The sequence below is a fragment of the Cucumis sativus genome, chromosome 4, assembly GCF_000004075.3.
Source record: "Cucumis sativus cultivar 9930 chromosome 4, Cucumber_9930_V3, whole genome shotgun sequence".
NCBI lineage: Eukaryota > Viridiplantae > Streptophyta > Magnoliopsida > Cucurbitales > Cucurbitaceae > Cucumis > Cucumis sativus.
The window spans coordinates 20,108,717-20,135,631 of NC_026658.2; the positions used below are offsets into that span (position 1 = coordinate 20,108,717).

The following is a 26,915-nucleotide window of genomic DNA, read 5'->3' on the forward strand; positions in this document are numbered from 1 at the left end:
TAGCATTATTTATTAACATTTATTTTTAAAAATAATTCAGCATTCTTTATTAGTATATGTGGTAGTTGCAAATATAACAATTAAATTTAAAACAATTAAGTTTATAACAATATTTTTAAAAAAACTGTAAATATAGTAAAAACTATCACTGATAGACTATGTAGCAAATATTGATTTATCAGTGATAAACCATAAGAGTCTATCAACGATAAAAGTTTATCACATAGAGTCTTTGCTATATTTTCATTTTTAAAAAAATATTGTTACATATTTAATAATAATTATTCTAAAAGTTGTACTAATTTTAATTATCCTTAATATATGATGTATTTTATTTTTCTATAATATATTGTTTATTAAAACACATTTTCTTATATTATTTAATTAAAATTGAACTTGATAATGTTAGAAATTAATTAATAATAAAACTATTTAGATACTAGATTATAACTAGTTGATGTTAATTAAATATATTAACCGGTTCATTTTAATTACAAATTAAGGATATTTTTAAGAATAACAAATTTTAGAAAGTATTTATAATATATAGTAAAAATTTTAAATTCTATCACTCAGATAATCATTGATACGCTACATTGGTAGGAGTCTATCAGTACTACAACTATAAACATTTTAATTTATTTTTCTATTTTAAAAAATATCACTATAAATTACTCTATTTTAAAAATATTTATAACTAAAATTGCTGTATACATTGAACGATATTTATTATAAATTAAAAGTTTATTAGATTTTCATACTTAATTTCATAATTTAAATACAAAAACAATTTAAAAAAAAAAGAAAAAACCCGGGTAACTTTTTCCATGCAAACATAGTCATCTCTTGATATTTCACTTTTATGTTAGTTGATTATGTAGAAGAACGTAGAAACATAATTGAAAGTTTAGAAATATAACAACTTAAAGTATATTTTTAAATATAGCAAAATGAACCAAAATATTTACAAAATTTTAGATCCATCGATATTGATAGAAGTCTGTCAGTAAAGTCTACTAATGTCTTTTCATTGGTAGAGTATGAAATTTTGCTATATTTTATAAATATTTTGAACAATTTTGTTATTTATAATAATTTATCTATAATTAATTATTTAAATTAAAGTTTAGTTATTTATTGTATAGAAAAAGTTTAGGATGCTCTTAAACTTCGACGACAAACTTATTAGACACAAAATTGAAACTTTAAGTATGTAATAGACGTAACATGTAAAGTTGAAGAATGATATGGAATAAATTGTAAAAGGAAGAATAAAAAAAAAATCTTAATATAATTAAAAAGTTAGAAAATTTAGAAGTATGAAATGAATATTGTTAAAGTTGAAGAATTGACTTATGAGAGAGGAAGTGAAAATTTAAGATAATTTTTGAAAGTGGAAGAGAACCATATGAAATAGAGTGTAAAAGGAGAGAAAAGAATAATAATTAAAAAAGATAATTAAGGCAAAGAAAAAGAAAAAGAAAAAGAAAAAGAAAGTAGGGATATAAAAGTAATAAAGATAATGATTTGAAGGAAAAGAAATTGGGGAAAGAAAGGTGTGGGGATGGGAAGAGTACGTTTTTGGATGCTCTCATTCTTATTCTTCTTATCATTATATTTATTGCCTCTTAAGTCTTACCTCCCAACGTTCATTCAAACCCGTGGCCTCCACAATTCCAACCTTTCTATTTCTAATCTCATCTAATTCTCATCATTTCTCTTTCATTGTATCTCCCAAATTTTAATTTTGGACTAGTTTACTAAGCCACTCTTCATAGATGAACTTGCCCTCGTCATGTTTTATTTCGTAGAAGTGTCATTGCTTTGAAAGTAAGAATGACATGACTTTAGTGCTAAATCCCAAGAAATCAATTGCTCCTCAAAATTCATACAATACCCGAACTCTGATGTGCACTTGCTGCTTGGATTGGAATCAGATGGCAATAATAGTTTGAGGCCAGGCGGTGGTGATGGCCTTCGTGGAAGCAAATTTGTTACCCCTCGCTTCGATTCCTCCTCTCTTCGTTCTAGATTGCCCAAGTGGGTGGATTTGGGGTTAAATGAGATTTTTTTGGCAATTTTGTTTGTGAATTAGAAGCCATTTTTTAAGAACAGAGAGAGATACTAGATGCTGTGTTTGGAGCTTTGTTTTTGGGATGAGATTTTGTTGAGATTATGAAAATTTGAAGATTCACAATGATGAAGTTTTTGGTCTTTATAGTAAAATGAATGTATGTATAACTAATTTTCTTCATGAGTTTATAGGAGTAGGAAACCTTTGTTATAATTTATACATTATTATACATTCTTTTGGACGGGGACGGGGGAGCCTTCCTTGCTCCATCCCTTCTCCAACAATGAATACCTCTGCTCTAATTCCCAACATATTCTTTCCATCTCCTGTTATTCTATTATTATTCTAAAAACTAAATTATAAAATTATTAGTGTTTTGGGTTTGATTGAGAAAAGTCTGTTGTATAGCTTTGTACCTTGTTTCCATGATATTACATGACTTGTTGTGAGGATTTAAAATAGATATACAAAATGTAAATTTGTAACCAATTAAGGACAAAAAGAGTACTTATAATTCAGAGATCTCATAACTGAAAACTTCGGAAAAATATAATTTTAAGGGGGAAATAAAAAGTGAAGTAGAAATAGAAAGAGTAACCATTAATCATTATCGGGATCGTGTAGGACGACACACATGATTTCTCTTACGAGCATGGTCTTCGTTGTGGTGTTGAGTGCGACATGCATATCCGTACCAACAATTTTCCCTTTCGGTCGCATCTTCTGGAAGAAGCTGCCACATTCCACACATGCACAAAAATTTAGGAAGAGAATTACATCTTTATAACTTTAAACTATCAGTAAATAGTTTCAACTTTTCATTTTTTTTTTCCAAGTAACCCTTTCACAGTTTTCTGAACAGAAAGATGCAGTTCAACAACCATGGTGAGAACTCAGGCAACCATTAGACATTTTCAAGGTTTATGATGTATGTGTGTTGAAAACTCTGCTTTGTTTGAGAAGATAACTGATCGCGAGAATATTGAGGTTCCTTCTCAGTAAAGAGTATATAAACAGGATTTTGAGATTGTTACAAAAGCAACCAACAGCAGTTTACACTATTGCTAGTTGAGCTAGAGTTGACTAATAAAAGATCTACAGCTGACCATTGATCCTATGCTTGGGCTAACTAAAATAGAGAAACTAAAATAAATAGTTGTAGCCAAAAGTAGTGCAAATGTTGAATACCAAAAACCTGTTTTGAAATTTAGGGAAGGACTGAATTTGAAAGCTGTTGAATGAACTAAAGATAAAAAGTTCATTCCAAATATTTTGTAATAGACCAAAAACTATCACAATATTGCCAGAAATCTTGTGCATCATGACAGAAGGATGCAGATTGCGATTAGAGCATCGTTACATGTCTAAGAAAGTCGACATCAACAATACCATACTGGAACATACTACATCCTATCCCATCAAAGAATTTTTGGAGGGGAGATTTTGAAGAATCCAACACGAAAGTTTAATTAATTTTTTTAAAAAAGGTCCTTTTATGTAAAACTTTAAGGTGGGGGATTTGAACTAGGACCTCTTGCCCTCAAAAACATATAGATTGCCCTCAAAAACATATAGATGCCAGTTAATGAAAGTTTGACTTTTATTCTATATATATATATATATATAACCCAACTTGATAGGTGTGTAAATTTCTATTAACTAAAAACATTTTAACTTTTTTTAGATTCGATTAGTTTATCTTTTAATTATTTTTCATTATATAGATCTTTCTAGTTGAGAATATCTCCCAAATTACAGCTAGAATTTTTGTTGGTAAATTCCAACTATATTAACATTACTTGCAACTAATTTTTATCTTGAATGGGTATTAGTGAATCAATTTCACCCAAAACTACAAATCCATGAAAATAAAGTTCCTTTATATAAAAAATTAAAACAAAGAGGAATTAAACAAAGAATCAAAATATTGCATGTAAGATTTAGAAAGAAAAAACCGCGACAATTGAACTTTCCACGTAGAAGTAAGAGTACTCACATATTTTGGAGTTGAAATGCGAAACCAATATAGGAGAAATCCCACCAATTTTTCATAACACTCGCTACATTGAGGGAAAAAACAATTCCAAGTCATGAATACGTATTGCATGGTACCATAATAACGATATCAACTATGAGAAACAACAAAATGGATGGCAAAAGAGCTTTAACCTGAAGTGGTAGGAGACGAGATACATATTTGAAATGAAAATAATATTTTTCATCAGACTATAACCTTATAACCTTACTAGTCTATGTGGATGATATTCCAAAAAAGTGAGGATCCATATTGCACAGGCCATCCATACTGAGTTTAAATTATTAGTTATAATCATATCTATCCATCAATGTTTGAAACACGATACTAGGCCACCAATAACCAATACGTATAGGAGGGGCAAGAAAGGAATTACAGGCTAGACAACATGGTAGATAGAGACCTGTCAGTGGTCCTTGCACCACGTGGCAGCAGTAGAAGGGAAGTATATATGCAGGTGTTGTGTGTTAGGGTTGGGCATTCTGAATATTGTGTGTATTTTGAATGAACTGAGTTTCATTGGGAGGACAGCTCTCTTATTTGGCTGGAACCATCCTGACTTCTTGGTATTTTGTGTTAATAGTTATAAATCGTATATCAACTATTCCTTGTTTGAGTAGCTGGATAGGAATATCTCTGTTTGGTGTATGTTTCTGGATTGAGATTCTGCAGGTATCGTGGAAGCAGAGCTGGTCGACATCCTGGGGAAGTGGAAGAAAATGACAAAAAATAATCGAAGAACGTTTGGACGCTTCGGAAGTTGAGATCGAAGCGATTAAAAAGGAAGTTCACAGGTTACCGATTTTGGAGAAAACGATGGAAAAAATGCACGCAATGTTAACAGAAATGTGTGAAGACCGTCAACAGCATCAGGGAGAATCGAAACTGACCGGTGTAAGCACCGACAAGAGGAAACTTAGAACATAAGACATTAACGAAGGAGATGAGGAAGGAGAAACGTCTCTGAGTTTGAAACCAGGGGTGGGGTAGGTTCGCATCAAGATTAAAAAAACGGAGATGCTTGTTTTCATCAGGGAAGACCCAGATGGTTGGATTTATTGGGTAGAACAATATTTTCAGATGCACTTACTGAATGACAAGAGAAGCTGAAAATTGCGATAGTCAGTATGGAAGGGAAATGGTTGTGCTGGTTTCGTTGGACGGAAAATCGGAAGTGTTTTTGATCGTGGAAAGAATTGAAGGAACAAATGTACAATCGATTCCGTTGTCAAGAGCATGGGACTAGTTGTGGGCGATTTTTGGCCATAAAACAAGAGAGTTCGGTGGGAGATTACCTGCAATGCTTTGAGGAATTATTGGCGCCGTTACCGGAGATGGTCGAGGACGTTTTGGTAGGGACATTTAAGAACGGTCTGGACCCAGTGATTAGAACGGAGGTTTTCGCAATGCGGGTTGTAGGCCTGGAAGATATGATGGATGCGACCCGGTTAGCTGAGGAGAAATTAGAAATGGCTCTGGCTTCTCACGGCCCATATGCAAAAGATGGAAAACCAGCCTAGAAACAAGGGGCAAAAATTTGAGAAAACCCTACAACAAAAATCGTGATATTAGCCCAAAGGGTTCCCGCACATTCACCTACTCCGATCACTTCACAAGTCATCGCATCTAGAAGTGGGGTTTGGCGAGAATACTTTTCGAAGATGGACTGATTCTGAGTTGCAAGCAAGGTGTGACAAGGGGCTTTGTTATCGGTGTGACGAACCGTTTAGTAAAGGACACCGCTGCAAAAACAAAGAGCTCCACCTTTACCTGGTAGCAAATGATTTAGAGGACACAAAGATGGAATACGTCGAGCATGAGGACGCAATGGTTAAAGACGGTTGTGGAATTATCCATGAATTCAGTGGTGGGACTGACAACTCCAGATACGTTCAAAATTAAAGGAACAGTGGAAGACAGAGAGATAGTAATCATGGTGGATTGTGGAGCAACCCACAATTTATATCACTCAAACTGTTAGATGGTCTGAAATTGCCAATGACTGAAATGACCAACTACAATATCATTATAGGATCCGAAAAGGCAATGTAAGGCCGAGGAATGTGCAAGGGCATCACCGTAGGTCTGCCAGTGTTGACTATGAGTAGAGGATTTCTTACCGTTGGAATTGCAACTTAGATATGGTACTTGGGATGTAGTGGCTCGGAGAGCAAGGTGCTATGACCGTCGATTGGCTTTAACCATGACCTTCGTTGTCAGGGACACTAAGATAATCTTGAAAGGAAACCCCTCACTGACCAGAATGGAAATATCCTTGAAAATGCTAGTTAAAACGTGGCAACCAGACGATCAAGGATCTTTATTTGACTTCAGGGCCATGGGAATTTCAAAGGCCGATCGGATGTTGGTTGCAGCAGAATCAATAGAAGTAGTCCAACCCGAAATGGAACAACTCCAAGCTCTAATGAATTAAGTTTTCAGAACACATGAAGGTCATTACAAGTTCCTAGTTATGTCGTTCGGCCTCACGAACGCTTTGACGACATTCCAAGCTCTAACAAATCAGGTTTTTAGACCCTACTTGCATAAATTTTTGCTGGTATTTTTTTATGATATTTTGGTTTACAGCAAAGATGTTCATTTAGAGCACCTCACCTTGGTGTTCCAATTACTTCGGCAACATAGTCTCTTCGCTAATCGAAAGAAGTGCCAATTTGCAAAAGACCGAATTGAGTACTTGGGTCACTGGGTTTCAGCAAAAGGAGTGGAAGCTGAGCAACAGAAGATTAATTGGAATGGCCAATTCCAAAAAATGTGAGAGAATTATGAGGTTTCTGATAGACCCCCAATTATACACCAGTACAGTAGAAGGAAGAAGAAGCAAGGATAACTGCACGTGCCAGGGAGAATAGCTTTAATATTGTTAGTAGACATTTTCGTAATAAAAGAATAGAATATAAATAGGAGTTTGTTATGGAGAGAGAAAGTTAGTTAGAATTTTGTGGGTAAACTCAGGCTTTTCCTAGAGAGAAAGGAGAGCATAGGAGAGTCCCTTGTTTCCGAATTGAGGCATCCTCAATTCGTTTTAGATTGTAATTTCGCTAGTCTTTTGGCATTATTACTATCGTAACAAGGTTGATCCTACTTGATCGGGTTTGATCAAGAGGAGTTTCATCATTTGGTATCAGAGCTTGTCGAATCTGGGCAAGGAGAGAACTATGGTTCACACGCGATCGGAAGAGAGAATGGAAGTTCACAATCAGGAAATGTTGCTGATTAAGAAAGAAGCAAGTAAAATTCCGGCGATCGAAGAAAGCTTAACGACGATCAGTCAACAAACTGAAAAGACACATCAAATGTTGATGATACTCATGGATTCTATTGCAAAAGAACGAACGACAACCAGTGAGAAGTTGTCAGACTACAGCGCACAGGAAACCGGATGCAAGAAAAATAATGAAGGAGAGAGTTCGACAAGTAGAAGAGGTGAGAACGAAACGAAGGAGAGGACTCAGGACGAAGAAGGTGCAAATGAAAGAAACAAATTTAAGAAGGTCGAAATGTCAGTATTCAATGGCGAGGATACGGACTCGTGGCTATTCCCCGCCGGTCGGTACTTCCAAATCCACAAACTAAGCAATACGGAGAAGGTTTTGGTGGCGACCATCAGTTTTGAAGGCCCAACGTCATCTTTTTGTGTTTCTTGTGGTACCGAGCACAAGAACGCGATAAGTTTACAGGATGGCCAAATCTTAAGGAGAGATTGCTTGTGCGATTTCGATCGTCGAGAGAAGGATCCATCTACGGGCAATTCTTAAGGATTGAACAACAAACCACAGTGGAAGAATATTGCAATGAGTTCGATAGGTTGATGGCACCACTCGCTGACCTACAAGATCATGTGGTAGAGGAGACGTTTATGAACGGATTGTTCCCGTGGATCAAATCTGAGGTAGTTTTTTGTAAACCGGTCGGTTTGGCCGAGATGATGCACGCGGTTCAACTCGTGGAGAACCGGGAGATCATTCGTAATAAGGCAAACCTAAACGGTTATGCCAAAGGTAAATACCCCCTTTCAAACTCTTCAAACATCAAAAGTAGTGCAACGATGAATAACAGTGAGAACAAAGGAAATACCATATTTCCAATGAGGACGATGACATTAAGAACAATGGCTGGAGAAGTTAAGAAAGAAGGCCCGACGAAGAGACTACCCGATGCAGAGTTTCAAGCCCGAAAAGAGAAGGGACTCTATTTTCGTTGTAATGAAAAGTAATTTCATGGTCATCGATGTAAAGGAAAGGAGCAAAGGGAACTAAGAATGTAGTGGTGAAGGAAGATGAGGAATATGAAATTGTGAAGGAAGCGGAATGTGATGAGACATAATTGAACTGTGTTAAGATAGCTCCAGAAGATCAGGCTATCGTTGAACTTTCCATAAATTCAGTGGTTGGGCTGACGAATCCAGGAACGATGAAGGTGAGAGGAAAGATTAAAGATAGAGAAGTGATTATCCTAATCGACTATGGAGTGATCCATAACTTCATCTCGAACAAAGTGGTGCAGGAACTGAGTTTACCAACGAAGACTACTTCCCACTATAGAGTGATTTTGGGCTCAGGTGCAGCTGTGAAGGGAAAAGGAGTGTGCGAAGACATAGAGCTAAAACTGGAGGGATGGAAAGTGGTAGCAAATTTCTTACCACTTGAGTTGGGAGGAGGGATGGAAAGTGGTAGCAAATTTCTTACCACTTGAGTTGGGAGGAGTAGATGGAGTGCTAGGAGTTCAGTGGTTGTATTCATTGGGAATAACAGAAGTGGATTGCACAATCTTATCCATGACTTTTCTACACAATGGGAAGAAAGTGATAATCAAAAGAGACCCCAGCTTAACCAAAGACATGGTTGGTCTCAAGAACATGATTAAGTCATGGAAGGATTCTGATCAAGGATTCTTAATTGAGTGCAGAGTAATGGAGACAGTGTATGAGGAGGTACTAACCGTGGAAGAGGCGGTTTCAGTTGTCCTGAAGAAATTTGAAGATGTCTTTACATGGTCGGAAACTCTACCTCCACGAAGGAGTATTGAGCATCACATCTATTTGAAACAAGAAACTGACCCGGTCAATGTGAGGCCGTACCTCTATGGATACCAACAAAAGGCTGAGATGGAAAGATTGGTGGAAGAGATTCAAAGTTCAGGGGTTATTCGCTCAATTATACATCAGTACAGTAGAAGGAAGAAGAAGCAAGGATAATCGCACGTGCCAGGGAGAATAGCTTTAATATTGTTAGTAGATATTTCCATAATAAAAGAATAGAGTATAAATAGGAGTTTGTTATGGAGAGAGAAAGTTAGTTAGAATTTTGTGGGTGAACTCAGGCTTTTCCTAGAGAGAAAGGAGAGCATAGGAGAGTCCCTTGTTTTCGAATTGAGGCATCCTCAATTCGTTTTAGATTGTAATTTCGCTAGTCTTTTGGCATTATTACTATCGTAACAAGGCTGATCCTACTTGATCGAGTTTGATCAAGAAGAGTTCCATCAGTTTCTTGGGGTTGACTGGTTACTATCGACGTTTCGTAGCAAATTATGGTGCTATCGCCACTCCCCTAACTCGGTTGACAAAGAAAAACAGTTTCCGTTGGACAGAAGATGCAACCAAAGCATTTGAGTCACTGAAGAAAGCTATGGTCACATTACCAGTCCTAGCACTACCAGATTTCCAATTGCCATTCAAAATAGAAACAGATGCTTCAGGGTTCGATCTTGGCACAATTTTATCACATAACAAGAGACCCATTGCATACTTTAGTCAGAAACTATCAGAGACAGCCAAGGAAAAGTCTATTTATGAAAGAGAGCTGATGGCAATTGTATTAGCCGTTGACAAATCGTGACATTACTTGTTGGGACATCGTTTTGTTGTATATACTAGCCAAAAGGCCTTGTGGCACATCTTGGAGCAAAGGGAGATTTTACCAGGCGCTCAGAAATGAATGATGAAATTGATCGACTTTGATTTTGAAATCTTTTATCGAACAGGACCGGAGAACAAGGCAGTCGATGCTCTTTCGTGGATTTCGATGGAGGCACAATTGAATGTGATTAGTGTGCCGTCCTTGTTGGATCTCGAGGCCGTTGAGAAAGCAGTTCAAGAGGATAAGAAGCTGAAAAATATATTTGACCGAGTGGATCAGGACCCAGAATGTGTGCCTCGTTATTTGGTACGCCATGGCAAATTATTCTTTGGTCCTCACAAGGACATCCAGCTTGATTTCGACCATCCTACACACCTTCCATGATTCTGTGGTTGGGGGCCATTCGGGGCAGTTACAGACATATAAAAGAATTGCAGCGGAATTGTTTTCGGAAGGAATGAAGAGTGATATCAAGATTTATGTTGATCAGTGTCCGGTTTGCCAACAAAACAAAATACAAGCCTTGTCTCCAGTCGGTTTGTTGCAGCCTCTTCCCATTCCCAACAGAACTTGGGAAGATATATCAATGGATTTTATAGAAGGCTTGCTGCACTCCAAGGGATTTGACACGATCCTTGTGGTGGTTGATCGCCTCAGCAAATACACTCACTTTTTAACCTTGGGACACCTATTTTCAGCCAAAACAGTAGCCACACTGTTCATAAAAGAAGTTGTTTGTCTCCATGGGTACCCCTGCTCCATTATATCCAATTGGGATCGTATGTTCTTGAGTCACTTTTGGAAAGAGATGTTCCGTTTGCAAGGAACCCAATTGAAGAGAAGTACTGCTTACCACCCACAAACGGATGGGCAATTGGAAGTTGTGAACAAGAGTGTAGAGTTGTACTTGCGATATTTTTTTCATGAAAAACCATAGACGTGGAGGGAAAAAATAGCATGGGTTGAGTATTGGTACAACACCACCTACCACGCCTCCATAAAAAAATACTTGAATCCACATGTCCCAACTGTAGTAGGCAGTGGGAGACAAGCATCATGTACAGCCAGACATTTCCCTGCTCAACGACCAAATGGAATTAGTGCTAGAGCCAGAAAATGTGACTGAACTGCACTAGAATGATACCGAACGTGAATGGGAGTATTTAGTTAAGTGGAAAGATCAACCAGCACATGAAGCCACTTGGGAATCTTATGCGATGTTAAAAAGCCAATACCTCGACTTCCACCTTGAGGACAAGGTGTCTCTTCTCTAGGGGTATTGCTAGGCCACCAATAACCCATATGTATAGAAGGAGGGGCAAGAAAGGAATTACAGGCTAGACAACATGGTAGTTAGAGATGTCAGTGGTCCTTGCACACCACGTGGCAGCAGTAAAAGGGAAGTATATATGCAGGTGTTTTGTGCTAGGGTTGGGCATTCTGAATATTGTGTGTATTTTGAGTGAACTAAGTTTCATTGGGAGAGGACAGCCCTCTTATTTGGCTGAACCACTGTGACTTTCTGGTATTTTGTGTTGATAGTTATAACTCGTATATCAACTATTCCTCTTTGATATTTATGTGTTTGAGTATCTCGATAGGAATATCTTTGTTTGGTTTATGTTTTTGAATTGATATTCATGTTTTTGAATTGATATTCTGCAGATATCGTGGAAGCCTACCAACGACATTGCTGAGATTTCAAAATTTTATAGTTATACATATAAAAAGGTTGAAGAAATATCAAAAAACAAATATGCATGCATTCAAATACATACAATCATACAAAACCCAATCACATACGAAAGATAAGATGATGATCCGTATAAACCCACACTTACAAAGGCATATTCCAGCAAGGGTAGAAAAGGAATTTCAGCTTCAACCGATGATTAGAATGGATAGTGTTTGACAGTTAATGTATTTATTAAAAGTTGAGTTATAATTTCTTAGGCAGCTACGTTTGTCTTTTCTTTAAAAAAATTCTATATTCTGCAGAATGATTTTTCTTTTGGAAGTCATTTTGTACTGTTGGGAGAGAAGATTCCCTCCCATACTGGTCTGGTCCATTGCAGTAGATTGCAATCTCTGTGTTTTCATTAATAGTAAAAAAATAGAGATACATATCTGTTAGACGTGTGAAGATAAATCTAATGTCATATCATATAACAGCGTGCATGTTCTCAAGCTTAGTTGTAGTTTTTCTGCTAAAGCCTTGGTTTGGAAAAGTTCACCGGGTTATACAGAATAAGTCTTTTGCTTGGACTGCTCACTTTGTTTTAGCTTCAGTTCAAGCCTCTTCACATTTGATCTGGATTGTTTTTATTTCTCCTACTTAATCCTTTTCTTTTCTTTGTAGTAGTTTGGTAATTGTGGTATTTTATTTTGGTCTTTAGTATTTTGAGCAGTAGTCTCTTTTTATTTTAGAGTGAAAAACTTTGTTTTCTTTTCAATATAAAATTGAACTGAAAGAAAAGAAAAGATTACTATATAAGATGGATGCAATTTCAAGGGATGAGGGTTTTTTATTGCCCCATATCAAAAGGAAGCCTTTACAAAATCAATACAACATATGAGATGTGAACTGTATCATCAAGAAGTGTAGATATACTACTCAATACTTTCGAAGTGGAAAAAGACACTCAATTTCCTTGCATGAATTCAAATGTAAAATAAGAAAGAAATATGAAACCGACTTACTGGCAAATAGGCGTCTCTGCAGTTATCATCTCTGCATGGTTTAGAGGCATTCGAGTTCGATCTGATTTGTAATTTAAGATTACTATATTAATACACTCATTTGTACTATAAAATAAATTAATAAAATAACAAACAAAAGAAATTATAAGATGTCCTTCACGATATATATTGATAACAGAGTTTGCCCTAAGGTGAAACAAAGTGTCCCAACTTATTAGAAGAGAGCTGGTAACCTGATCTTTCCTCTCCACTTGCTACAACAATTCACAAAAAACATAAAAGCAACGTATACACAACCTATAATCCAAGTGGTCCCCCCTCACATTCCTTATTCTATCATGTGTGGCTAGCGATTTATTCTACTCCCCCTTCGTGCATAATAATTTGTTGAAAGAACTGAGGGCTCAGTTCTTCCTCGAGAATGTTGAATTTATTGCAAGAAGAACCATCAAAGATTATGTTAAACAATTCTCCGTTGTTATGTTGGACATGCGAGACATGTCGGAAAAGGATAAAATATTCTGCTTTGTAGAAGGGCTCAAACCGTGGGCCAGGACAAATTTATAAGAACAGAAAGTACAAGATCTCGCCTCTACCCTTGCCGTCACAGAAAGATTGTTAGACTACGGTGGCAACCAAGGGTCCCAAATGAAGAATGTACCAACATTGAATCCCAAGAAGAGGGTCTCCAAGCCTAATCCCCCAAGAAACTTCGCTAATGACAACAAACTGTAGATCCCAAGCACTAGTACTCCTCGTGGGGCACATCAGTCAAGTTCAAATCAAATAAGACCAATTTCTTGCTTCTTGTGTAAAGCCATCGAGTAGCCGAATGTCTAGATTGGAGCACGCTAACAGCATTACAAGCATCTGTACAGTTTTCTAACGATTCCGAGGTAGAAACTAAAGTGGAAAAGGAAGATGAGGGGGAGACTCCACGAATGGGTGCATTAAAATTTATCGCCAATTTAGAAGGTCTCACCAAAAAATGCTTTCAAAAAGGGATTCATGTTTGTCGACGTAGTCATCAACTCCAAACCCACAAAAGGCACCATGGTAGATTCAGATGGAACTCACAATTTCATTTCAGAAAAGGGGCGTGTCGGTTGGAGTTGAAAATCGAGAAAGGCATTGGCAAGATGAAAGTTGTTAATTCGAAGCTTTGCCAATTGTTGGAGTGTCAAAAAGGGTATCTCTAAAACTAGGTGAATGGAGGTGAGACGTTGATTTAGTAGTGGTTTGTACGGATGACTTCGATGTTGTACTCGGTATGGAATTCCACTTGGAAAATAAAGTCATTCCCATGCAACTGGCTCAGTGTCTGGTATTAACGAGCAGTAATCCTACATTGGTCCAAGCAAAGATCAAGCAACTGAGTGGGTGAGAATGATTTCGGTCCTACACTGGAAAAGGGGCTTAGTAAAGAGGAATCGACTTTTATAGCTATCTTGCTGGTGGATGAGCAAATTGAAGCTGATCCTATACCAATAGAGATCCAGGAATTTCTGAACAAATACGTTGGTATAATGTCACCTGGTCTGCTGAAAACATTGCCTCCTCGATGGGGGATTGATCACGAGATTGAACTTGTCTCAGGAGCCAAAACCCTAGCAAATAATGCCTATTGAATGGCTCCACCTAAGTTAGTTGAACTCAAGAAACAATTGGATGAGTTGTTGACTGCCAGATTCATCAGACCAACAAAGTGCCGTATAGGGCCCTTGTGTTGTTTCAAAAGAAGAAAGACGGAACATTTCGACTGTGTATAGACTACGGAGCTTTGAACAAAGTTACGGTTCAAAACAAGTACCCCTCCAATTTGTTTGATCAATTTAATGGAGCTCAGTACTTTACGAAGCTCGACCTCTGATCAACCTATTACCAAGTTCAAATAGCATAAGGGGATGAATCGAAGACTACTTGCATAACAAGGTATGGGACCTTCGAGTTCCTCGTAATGTCCTTTGGCTTGACAAACACCCCTGCAACCTTCTGCACCCTGATAAGTGATAAACCAGGTATTCCACGAGTATCTAGATCAGTTTGTGGTAGTCTATCTTGATGACATTGTGATTTTCAGTTCTTCACCTTTGATTAGGTTTAACAAGCTTTGGCAGAATCAATTATATGTAAAGAAAGAGAAGTATGCTTTTGGCCAACAACATATCAATTTTTTAGATCACGTTATTGAATATGGAAAAATTCAAATGGATGAGGATAAGTTACACTCCAGGAATGGAGAGCTTCCACTTCTGTGACAAAATTATGCTCCTTAGGATTGGCTAACCACTGCCGTCAGTTCATTGAAGAATTTTCAAGCGGGTTGCACCGTTGATAGAGTTGCTGAAGAAAGGTACGACCTGAAAACTACCTTTGATGAACTAAAGATGACAATGATGAAGGGTTCTGTCCTCGGATTGGTTGATGTGTCTATGTTGTTTGAATTCGAAACCAATTGCATCAGATTTTGCTCTCGGGGGCGTCCTTACCCAAGGAGGTCACCCCATAGCTTACGAGAACCGAAAGCTCAATAATGTTGAAAGAAGGTATACTATCTCCGAGAAAGAAATGCTTGCAATGGTCCATTATCGGAGGGCCTGAAGGCTATTTATTAGGCACCCTTCATTGTGAAATCTGACAACGCTATTTGTCGCTTCTTCAGCTAGCCAAAGTTGACCTCTAACAAGCGAGGTGGCAGAAATTTTTTGCTGAATTCACCTTCAAATTCAAGCACAAGTAAGGAACAAGAAATCAAGCTGCCAACGCTCTTAGTCATAAAGGCCAACATGCAACACTGTGTAGCTAACCCCCATTCATATAAGTAAAGTTGATGCATCGATGCGCAATATCATTAGGGAGTTCATTCAGAAGGATCCCTCTACCCCAACTATTATTGCTCTAGCCAAACTCGGTAACACAAGATAGTTTTGGGTCGAAGAAGATCTGTTATTAACAAAAGGAAACCGGTTGTATGTTACAAGAGCATGTGATCCGAGGAAAAGGTTACTACATGAGTGTCATGACACCTTATGGGGGGCAGTCATCCTGTGTGATAGAGAGGTATGCACTTGTAACGTCCCAAAATTTGAGGTATTTATTCTCAACCTAATTGTCTTATTTTATTAGGATTTTAAATTTTGGGTGTTATGTTCTTGGAGTTTGGTGAGAAAAAGAGAGATTTTGTTATAAAGAAAAAGAAAGGGAAAAAAAAAAGAAAAAACAAAAAAAAAAAAGAAAAGGAAAGGAAAAGGAAAAGGAAAGGAAAAAAAAAAAGAAAAAGAAAAAAAAAGGAAATAATAATATAATAATATATTATTATTATTATGTTCTTAATTTCTCCTTGGTGCGCATGCAAATCAATTTCAACTTTTCTTCTTCTTCTTCTTCTTCGTATTTCTCGAGCGCCGCCCCTTGGGTTTCTCTTTTCTTCTTCATATTTCAGCCACCATCGCCCTCTGTTTTTCGATCCACTCCGGCTGTTGTCTTCCATTCGAGTTGTTCGTTCAGTCAGTTACTTTCCATCGTCGTCGCATCTTTATTGTCTCAATTGGTGAGATTGGTTGAGTTTTAATGTGAAATTTTTTGTAGGTTTTCTTTTACCCATTAACGTTCAACTATTGGCTCTTAAATAAAGATATTTTGGACTCTCTTTAAGGACTAAGTGGAAACTCTTGAAGTATTTTGGGTTTTACTGTCGAGGGTTGAGTTGGATCCAACATCAATATTGGGTAAGCTAAATTGGAAAGAAAAATTTGGGTGTGGACTAAAATTATTAATTTCTTATCATTATGTTTAGGATTGTCTTGTTAGGTTTTAGTTCAACTAAGGAATTTAGCTAAGCTTGAAGTAAGGGATTTCTACTACTGGACCCTATATTGAAGTTGGAATGTATTGACTGAAAGGGCTTGCATGCTATATGTAGATTTGAATGTGTTGATGGATTACACTGAACTGAGATGGTTTGACTGTTATGTAGATTTGAATGTGTTGATTGATGACTCGTACTGTTGACTGAATTGTGATATGCACTAGTGTATTTATTTTTTATTGACCATGTGTAGAGAAGGAGAAATGTTGATAGTTTTAATTGTACTTTCATGTGACTATCATGAACTGTTTGGACTGAATTAGGGGAAAACTGTTAACTTTATCTATGGGTAGTGTACCTTGCACGGTGTCCTACAGGATCACCACTTGTGCATCCTTCAGGATCACTAGACTGATGTGTGCATCCTTCGAGATCACTAGACTTATGTGTGCATCCTTCGGGATCACTAAACTGATGTGTGCATCCTTTGGGATCACTAAACTAATATGTTCATCCCTCGGAATCACTAGACTGATTGACGTGTAACCTACTAGATCACAAGATTGTTATGGTGCAGGGTACCTCCTAATAGAAAGTTAACCATTTTTACCCCTAACGGGACAAGTAGTGGGTCTCTTATTGGATATATTTTATACTCACCCTTTTCATGTTTAACTTTTTCAGGCAAAGGTAATACGAGAGGTAGACCGGAGAGGGGCAAGAAGGACTTGTGATCGCCATATGGGAACACTCTTTCAAAATGCTTCCGGTTAACGATTTTGCTGTTTTTAAGTTTTGATGATTGAAATGAACTTTCATGTTTAGAACAACTGTTTGTTTGTTGGTGACTTTATAAATGATACTTTTGAATTTTTGTTTTGTTTGAAATAGGGCCCGAATAAAGTTTCTTGGATGTCTATTTGATTTTAAATATATTAATGAACTTTTATGTTTAAACAATGTCTTTGTGTTAAAGCAGTAATGACCTCAGCTTAGTCTGAAAAGTTAGGTCTTTACAACACTGCTGAATAAAGGCTACTTTTGGCCTAATATGCGAGATGATATCATGCAGTATATGAAGGCATGCCTCATTTGTCAGCAAGATAAGGTCGAGAAGGTGAAAGTTGTTGGGCTTCTTGAAACCTTACCTGTTCCGACGAGATCGTGGGAGAGTGTCTCCATGGACTTTATTACACATCTCCCAAAGGTGGGCGACCTTAAGGCCATCTTGGTTATCATCGATCGATTCTCGAAGTATGCCACTTCCATCCCTACTACCAAACAATGTTCTGTCGAGTTGACAACATAGTTGTTCTTTAAGCATGTCATGAAGTTGTAGAGAGTCTCGAAGTTGTGAAGGGAGTCTCGACAAGCATCGTGAGCAAGTTATTTACCTTCTTGGAGACGAGTCTGAATATATCCTCAAGCCACCACCCTCAGACTGATGGCCACACCGAACGATTCAATTGTATGCTCAACAAGTATCTATGCCATTTTGTTGATGCAAGACAAAAGCATTGGGTCCAGTTGCTAGATGTGGCTCAATTCTGTTTCAACGCTCAAACTAGTTCGTCAACGGGGAAGAGTCCCTTCGAAATTGTAAGTAGAAGACAAGCCTTATTATCTAAGATTGTTGGTCATCCTTATGCAGGGAAAAATCCACAAGCTCACAGCTTCGCGGAAGACTGGAAGCAGACTACAGACATTACTCAAGCTTACTTAGAGAAAGCCTCGAAGCATATGAAAAAGTGGTATGATAAAAAGCAGTGCCCTCTCAAATTTCAAGTAGGAGATCAAGTTCTCATCAAGCTAAACGTAGAGCAAATTTGGTTTAGAGGGTGCAAAGATCAGCGTCTCGTCAGAAAATATGATGGGTCTGTAGAAGTCCACAAGAGGATAAGAAATGCATCGTATAAGGTGGCATTACGTGCATGGATGAAAATCCATCTAGTAATCAAGTGAGCAACTTAAAACCCTACCACCAAAATCGTAACGATAAGCGACGCAACAATATTGCTCGACCATGCATTGACCTAAAGCAAAAGGAAGATAAAGAAGTTGAAGAGATACTTGCAGAACGAGCAAGGAAGGGTAGCAGGCCCATGAGGAGAATCCAAATGGAAGAACCTACAATGCTTTCTTTAATGATGTTTTCAATGCTTATCTTTCTGTCTCACGTTTTATAAAACCATTTTCTCTCAAAATGTGAAGGGAGGCTATATCATCCTACAAGTTTGCCGATGACTTTTGGATTTAGTACAGCTGACTGGTTCATCGAGTTAGAACAGGTGCGGCACAATCGCCCGTCCCGTATTCAAAAGGTTGCGATTGTGACACCTAGCAACATGTGGAATAACAATTTCTACAATTTTTTCATTATTTTATAACGATTATCATTACACACTTCCATTGTTTGAAAAATGCCCCTCCATATGCTTTTTTGCCCGTGGGAGAAGCCCATAGAAGAACATTGCAAAAATGGAACATCTTTTCTGCAGTTTCTCTTACATTGTCACTAGGTGGAATTTCTTACTTTTTGTTGATTCAGCAATGCTAAGTTTTAAGATTTGGGTCCTTTTGCTCTATAGTCTAGGTGGAATTCTTTCATGCAATATATATATATATTTTTAAGTTTTAAAGTACTATTCCAAACAACTTTTGAGTCAGTAGCGATATACAAAAGCATCCTTGATTCCAAAAATAAATAAATAAAAAACAAAGTTGGAAAAAACCTACCAATTTCTCTGTTGCTAAACCTTACAATCCATTCCGAGATGACATCTTGCAATGTTTTACCCATCTGACTAATGCACCTCCCCGTAATCTAAGAGCCAAAATGTGAATCAAATCATCTACTTAATAGCAAAGCCGGGAAATCTTCTTAATCAATAAGGAGATACAGATCTTACATCCTGTTCATGCCGATTATTTTCATGTGTCAACTGTGGAATTCTTGAGATTGTACGTCTGGAGATCTGCATTACACATAAAAGTATAAGAGAACCCTCCAACTCTCCAGTTTAATGTGAGCTTACGTCTAAATAATTACAAAATAAAATGGAAACAAAACTTCATTTTTGCTTGCCACAATGTAAAGGACAAGCAGTAACAAGCCTTGACAGATACCCAACGAAATAAGTAAAAGAAATCAAAGAGACCAAGCAATAACAGCACATACTGGTTTAAAAGTTTCGGGACTGCAAGTGGCGTATATATCACTTCTTTGTAAACTCTGAGCTTCCCAATATGCACCACAAAATGCTCTATCACAACCTAAACCTGAAGGATCATTTGACTTTTAAGTTTGGGCAAGAAATAAAAATATACTATTCTTAATTCCAACGCTGCAATGAACACAAAAAGCTCACAACTACACAAAATAGAGATGGAAAACGTTAATTTTGTAACACATCACCAATTCAAACTAGTCCCAAGATTCTGCCCCACACAGATCCCTCAAGTTAATGCACAAAAATTTCATGAATTCAAAATCCAAGTTTTATTCAAACTTCATTGGAAACTTAAATCTCTGTAAAATCTATCCTAGAGAAATATAAGATTAAGATTGACTTCATACAATATGAACAACTTTCATCAACAAAAACTGACGAGCCTCTTGAACTTGAAATAATTTAGACTGCAACTGACGTATCTTTCATCAAATCTATCGTAGAGAAATATAAAATTAAGATGAACAAGATATCATATAAACAAATTTCATTAACAAAGAAATAATGAGTATTGAACTTGAAATAATTTGGACCACGACTGAAGATCTTTCATAAAATGAAGATATTAAAATTAACTTACATCATAGCTTACATCACACTAATTTGTTGAGTGAATTCACCATAAAATTGCTACATACACTTAATTTTCATATTGAAGTAATATGGATTATTTTGATATTTAAAGTCATAAGTTTATAACAGTCGTCAGTCCACTAGATGCATTATGGTAAACAAACGCATACTTTTACGTGATTGTTAGGCAAACGGTTATGCCCGTGAAGATAAACATGATTGCTATCAATGCTTTTATTCAATTATTAACTATTAATAGCAACCTGACAACTCTGGTTATATCTTCCAAATCATTCACACTAACAAGTAGCATGATAATAGCAACCAACATTTTCAACCATTCATTTCATTTGATATTACTCTATCATTACAAATAATTAATTTCTGAATTGGCCTGGTTCTATACGATGCTTCATTAATGATAAGAGATTTTGTTTAGAATTACTAAAAAAATATCCTCTCAAGGGGAGAGCAAAACAATTTATCGTTTCTAGAAATATAGTTGTCCATATCCAAACTACACAGGGATCACCTTAGGTGATCTGACAGTATTCTGACTGTCCATACGCAACTTTCTTCCTCATCTATATCTACCCACACAAAAAATAATCTACGTGACTCTTAAAATCATAATGCAATCTCTTTGTGATTATGATAGAAAGATAAGACAAATGTATGTATCTAGCAATTTGATAGGTGACCATAATGAAAATCTTATTCAACTGAAAGGTTTGCCTTAGGGCACTATAATTCTTAGCCTCACTAGTAAGCATGTAACACCCTGAGTTTAGGAAGGAGACATGAATGAATCGGTATCACATTTGAATGAGAGGGAAAATGAGGACATGAAATGAGGATATGAAAGTAATTTTAAGAAAGAATTGAAAGAATTAAAAGTTACTACCTATACCAACAAGGTACACCTTCCTTTTCGGTGGCTCGATCGTAGGAACTCCAAAATTAACCGTACTTAGCTTGGAGCAATTCTATGTTGGGTGATCTCTTAGAAATTCTCCTAGAATTCATGTGAGTGAAGACAAAGCATGCTGAAGTGACTCGTGTTGGTTTGTGGGGAGAACTTTCACTCTAATGAGTCTTTAAGATAGTAAGGATGATGTTGTCAGGTCGCAGGGGATGCAGGAGAATGTCGAAGATCCGAATTCCAAATCCTGGTTCGAATCCTATGCCTAGAGCGTTACAGATGGTATCAGAGTGGAACCTCTCCCAGTAAGATGTGATTTGAGGACGAACCAAGCAGAAGCTCGTGGACATGGATAAGAGAGGTATAAATAAATTGCTCTCGGGTCAATGAAATATGAGAGAGTATTGAAAATCAAGGTGGTTGATGAGTTTCTATAGGATGAAAGTATATTTTCCATATTACTTTTAGGTTTCAAGTCCAAGTAAAACAACTTTGTTTATGAGGGAGACATGAATGAACCAATATCACATCTGAATGAGAAGGATCCTGAGGACATGAAATGAGGATATAAAAGTAATGTTAAGAAAGATATAAAAGAATTAAAAGTTACTATTTATACCAGCAAGGTACACATTCCTTTTCGATGACTCGATGATAGGAACTCCAAAGTTAAACGTCTTTAGCTTGGAACAATTCTATGTTGGGTGACCTCCTGAGAATTTTCCTAGGATTCATGTGAGTGAGGACAAAACATGCTGAAGAGACTCATGTTGGTTTGTGGGAAGAACTTTCACTCTGATAAACCTTTAAGACAATAAGGATGATGTTGTCAGCTCGCAGGGAAATGTCAGGGATCCAAATTCCAAATTCTAGTTTGAATCATGGGCCTGGGGCGTTAGAGAACTTCTCCTCTTCCTCTCAACAACATAAGAGCCATATGTGAAAAGCAAATCTACTGTGACTTCCTTCCCCCATATATACACCCTCTCTCTCCTTTCTCTAATTGTGGGGAATGCCATATTGCTGTTGAATGTAAAAGCCACACTCCCCGCTACATATGTCATACCCTTTTTACCCCTCCTTGTATATTGTATATGCTGATTATTTCCTTTTTTGTATTATATTTTATTGTAATGATTGTATTATATTTGCCAAATTTATTTTTTCCTTCTTTGTAATGGGTTGCTCTTCTATTTAAGAAAACTCTTCTCTCGGTAAAATAAACAGAAAATTACATTCTTTGCCATGGTATTAGAGAAGGTTTTGAAACCCTTAAAAAAACCTAATTTTTTGAAAACATAAAAAGCCCAAAAACTCATACAATCGTTGTCGTCAACTACAACTCATTGGACATCGCCGATAGTGCCAGTGGTTGCTTGCGATTTTTAGCTGCAAGTAGGTGTTCTTTTTTTGTCTTCACTGTCGTTCGTCGTGGTCCTTGCTGATTACCCCTTTCTAAGTCTTCTGCCATTGCCTGTTGCCGTTTGCTACTAACGAGTTTGGTTGGTGTTTCCAGATTTGCTCTCTCCATTTTCTGACCTTTGTTGCTTCAAGCCATGTTGGATACTAAGTTACCTATGGCTAAAGTCGACAATCATATCCACTCCAATAGCCCAACTATCCAAATCACCACGATCCGACTTAATGGAGAAAACTTTCTTCATTTGTCACAAAGTGTTATATTGTATATTCGTGGACAAGGGAAAATTGGCTACATTATGGGTAAGAAAACTGCCCCAAAACTAGACGACCCTTTGTTTGCTGCATAGGATGCTGAAAACTCCATGGTTGAAGACATCAAATGTAATTACATGTGCTACCCTATAGCCAAGGAATTGTGCAATAGTGTGACACAGATGTACTTTGATTTAGGCAATCAATCACAAGTATTTTAGTCCAATCTCAAATTAGTAGATATATGCCAAGGAGGTAACTCGGTGACACAATACTTTCACCTCCTAAAAAATATTTGGCAAGAGTTCCATCTCCTTGATTCATACGAGTGGAAGTCTACAAATGTTCGAAAGCATTACAGGAAAATTGTACAAAACAATCGTATTTACAAGTTCCTTGCCGGCCTTAATGTTGAATTTTATGAGGTTAGAGGTCGAATACTTGGGAAAATCACTCTTCCATCTATTAATGACGTTTTTTCTGAAGTTTACAAGGAAGAAAGCTGCAAAAATGTTATAATTGAAAAAAAGCCTATTGATTCAGTAGAAAGTTCTACGTTGGTGACCAAACAAACAGCCATGAAGCCTTTGATCATTCCAACAAGACACATGAAAAGCCTCAAATCTGATGTGGCCATTGCAATAAACCCCGACATACACATGAAACATGTTGAAAGCTTCATGGAAAATCTGCAAATTGGAAAAGTTCTAAACAAGGGAAAAAATTCCCACCTACACACCTCAAATGCGAATGTTGGTGATTCCAACCTGTTTAACAAGGAGAAAATTGATCAAATCTTGAAACCGCTAAAGACTACTTCCCCATCTGGTAATCCTAGTGTTTCCTTGGCACAATCAGGTAATTTTCCTCAGTCTCTTGCATAAACTCATCTCCATGAATTATAGATTCTGGAGCCTCTGGTTATATGACCAATTCCTCTTCCTTATTTGCATCCTACTCTCCTATATATTGCAATGAAAAAATTCACGTCACTGATGGTAGTTTCCCCCATGTTGTAGGAAAAGGAACTATTCCTCTAACTACAAAACTTAAGTTGCATTCTGTTCTACATGTTCCAAAATTAGCTTGCAATTTGTTATGTGTTAGTAAAATCTCTAAACATGCTAATTGTCGTGTTGTCTTCTGTGACACTCATTGTACCTTTCATGATCAGGACTTGGGGGAAACGATTAGATGTACTAGGATGATGGGTGGTCTCTATTACTTGGATGAAGTTTCAGCTAGTCATAAACAAGTTCAGGGCTTGAAGTGTCTGTTCACCTTCTTCTAAAGAATTTGGCATCATAGATAAGAGCATCCTAATTTCATTTACTTAAAGTATTTGTTTCCAGATTTATTTAAAGGCCTTTATTGTTCATGACATGGAGTTTGCAAAATCCAAAAGTTGTCAACCAAATGAAGTATATTCTTGATCTGCTAGAAGAGAGAAGTTTACTCAAGGTAGCAAAAACTCCCATGGAGTAGAATCTGAAATTGGAAGGTGCAACAAAAAATAAGATAAAGAAAAGGAAAAAAGTACCAGACTAGTTGGGAGACTCATATCTTTCTCACACATGTCCTGAGATCGGTTTTGCAGTTAGGATAGTAAGTCAGTTCATGCATGCTCCTATGGCCAGCTAACTTTGACGCGGTTTATAGAATCCTAAGATATTTCACAGGTACTCCAGGAAAAGGCACATTGTTTAAAGGGCACGATCATCTTCATGTTAAAGTTTACACTGATGCTGATTGGACAAGTAGCACGACTGATAGAAGATCCTCTTTTGTTACTGCCCCTTTTCTTGTTACTTGGTGAAGTAAAAAACTGAGTGTGGTTGCAAGTCAGAAGGAGAATTTAGTTCTTTAGCCCATGGTATTTGTGAGGGTAAATGGATAAGAAGACTGATGGAAGAATTGATATTCACTTAGGTGACACCCACGTGCATGTACTGTGATAACAAGGCAGGAATTTCCATTTCCCAAAATCTAGTCCTTCATGATAGGACAAAACATATAGAAGTTGATAAACACTTTATAAAGAAAAAGATCGATACATAAGTAATATGCGTACCCTACCTTCCGACAACCGAATAAAATGCAGATGTGTTAACTAAAGGCCTTCAAAGGTGGCAATTCAACAAATTGGTTGACAAGCTAGCGGTAGCAGTAACTAATATCTTCAAACCAACTTGAGGGGAAGTGTTGATTATTTCCTTTTTTGTATTATATTTTATTGTATTGGTTGTATCATATTTGCCAAATTTGTTTTTTCTTTCTTTGTAATGAGTTGTTCTTCTATTTAAGAAAATAGTTATCTCTTTGTGAAATAAACAGAAAATTACATTCTTTGACAGCAAAAGAATCAGTGGCCTAACGAAATGTTGGAAGCACCAATCTTAAATAAGCTTTTCTTACAAAAAATGTGAGCAGCCTTGTGTTACAAGATAAAGTAACAACATCACAATTCCAGAAAGAACAGAAAGGGAAAATGGACACGTACAATGTTGAGGTATCCCAGTATCAAATCGAGAAGGCATCATTCCTCCACATTCATGACATTGTAGATGAACCATGTGTGGATTACAGCGAAATCCAGCATATTCAGTACCTGGAAAATAAAAATCAACTTGTCAAATTGGCATAAAATGTAACAAAAAAATTAAAATCAAAATTAAAATCACTTGGAATGAAGTCATAATTCCATGAAGACCAGGAAAGGAATGTGTAAGAGAACTAGTACTCTATTTATAGCAAAAGTAAACTAATCCTAATCCTAATTAATAAAAGAAACTTAATCCTAATCCTAATAAACCAGAGAAACTAATCCTAATCCTAATCATAATAAATTAAGGATTTGACTGTAATATCCTATTCCTACCACATCATACACCCAAAACCCCATAAATGTCTATTTTCCATCATAAACGACTTCCAAATGGCTGATATGATGTTCTTTCTTGCCTTCGACCTATGCCCCAAACCTGATAAAAAACACGTTGCCCCTAACTCAGTGGCAGAAAAGAGGTTCACTTCCACCTGGGTTCTCCTGAATATAAGCAAAACAATGGTGTGGACTAATCAAAGAGGAAGAAATTAACCAAAGGTTGGGTTGAGAGACCTGCGTACCGCAGGAGTGGTCCAGTTGCTTTTCTTGGCCAGTCTCTCTTTAATGAAGTGTGAATCAATCTTCACATGTTTTATTTTATCAAGTTGAACTCAATTGTTGGCGATGCTAATACCTACCTTATTACCACAAAATAATTTCATGGGCACCTTACAGTTCTGAAGAATGTCAGATAAAACCTTCTGAAGCCAAATTTTTTCATACATCCCCAAAAATCATAGCCCTGTACTTAGCTTCTGGCCACGTAGTTACTGTTTTCAAGCAACTGACCGTGCAGCACAATGGTGATCTCACTTACAAAGAAGCACCAATGTAAGCCTTCAAGTGATTATTGACTTGCTAGTTTGTGGGGGACTCATGAGAGTTGGATAAGAGTAGGCAAAGTGTGTGGAAGAGTTTGGTAGAATGAATGAGCAAGCTTTATTGAGAATTCCCAAGGATGGTTACCAATGGGACCCCATTAGGGTATTTATACAAAGATGAATCGACATTAGAACACTTAAACCGCCTTTGAAGGTAAGTTAAAATACATCTAGAGCCTTCTAGGGATTTCATGACACTTTCAAACCGATATAGGAACTTCCAGATGCTTCCAAGCGTGCTTAGCATGTTCAAGAATGCTCTAAAGCCATTCGAGTCTCTCACGCACGTGCTCATAGTCTGCCTAATCTGGCTCGTGTGTGTATATCCCTGACCGTCTGTGAGCGTGCACCTGTTATGCAAGGCTGCACTAGCGTCGTGTGTATGGTTGCACGAATGCCAAGCACGTTGTTTGTCAAGGCTTAGGTGTGTCCTGGTAGCGTTTTGGGACTTTGGACAATGTGGCCATGTTTTGGCTCCACCTGGTCTATGCTAAGGAGCTTTAATTTTGCATTTTTTTTTGGGGCGTGAGGCCC

General features: G+C 37.1%; 1 protein-coding gene across 3 annotated transcripts in view; it reads right to left on the reverse strand.

The window, feature by feature from the left end:
• Positions 1 to 2,455: 2,455 nt before the first annotated feature.
• Positions 2,456 to 26,915, reverse strand: part of LOC101219982 (E3 ubiquitin-protein ligase CHFR) — a 53,270-nt gene continuing 28,810 nt past the window's right edge. For all 3 annotated transcript variants that reach the window (XM_031883809.1, XM_031883808.1, XM_004146353.3), the window contains 7 exons: positions 25,396 to 25,503; positions 19,675 to 19,775; positions 19,406 to 19,471; positions 19,233 to 19,320; positions 12,689 to 12,749; positions 4,071 to 4,134; positions 2,456 to 2,807 (listed from right to left, as the gene is read on the reverse strand). In XM_031883809.1, coding sequence (XP_031739669.1) covers positions 2,682 to 2,807; positions 4,071 to 4,134; positions 12,689 to 12,749; positions 19,233 to 19,320; positions 19,406 to 19,471; positions 19,675 to 19,775; positions 25,396 to 25,503 — 614 coding nt within the window. In that variant the 3' untranslated portion in view covers positions 2,456 to 2,681. The remainder of the gene's footprint in view (positions 2,808 to 4,070; positions 4,135 to 12,688; positions 12,750 to 19,232; positions 19,321 to 19,405; positions 19,472 to 19,674; positions 19,776 to 25,395; positions 25,504 to 26,915) is intronic.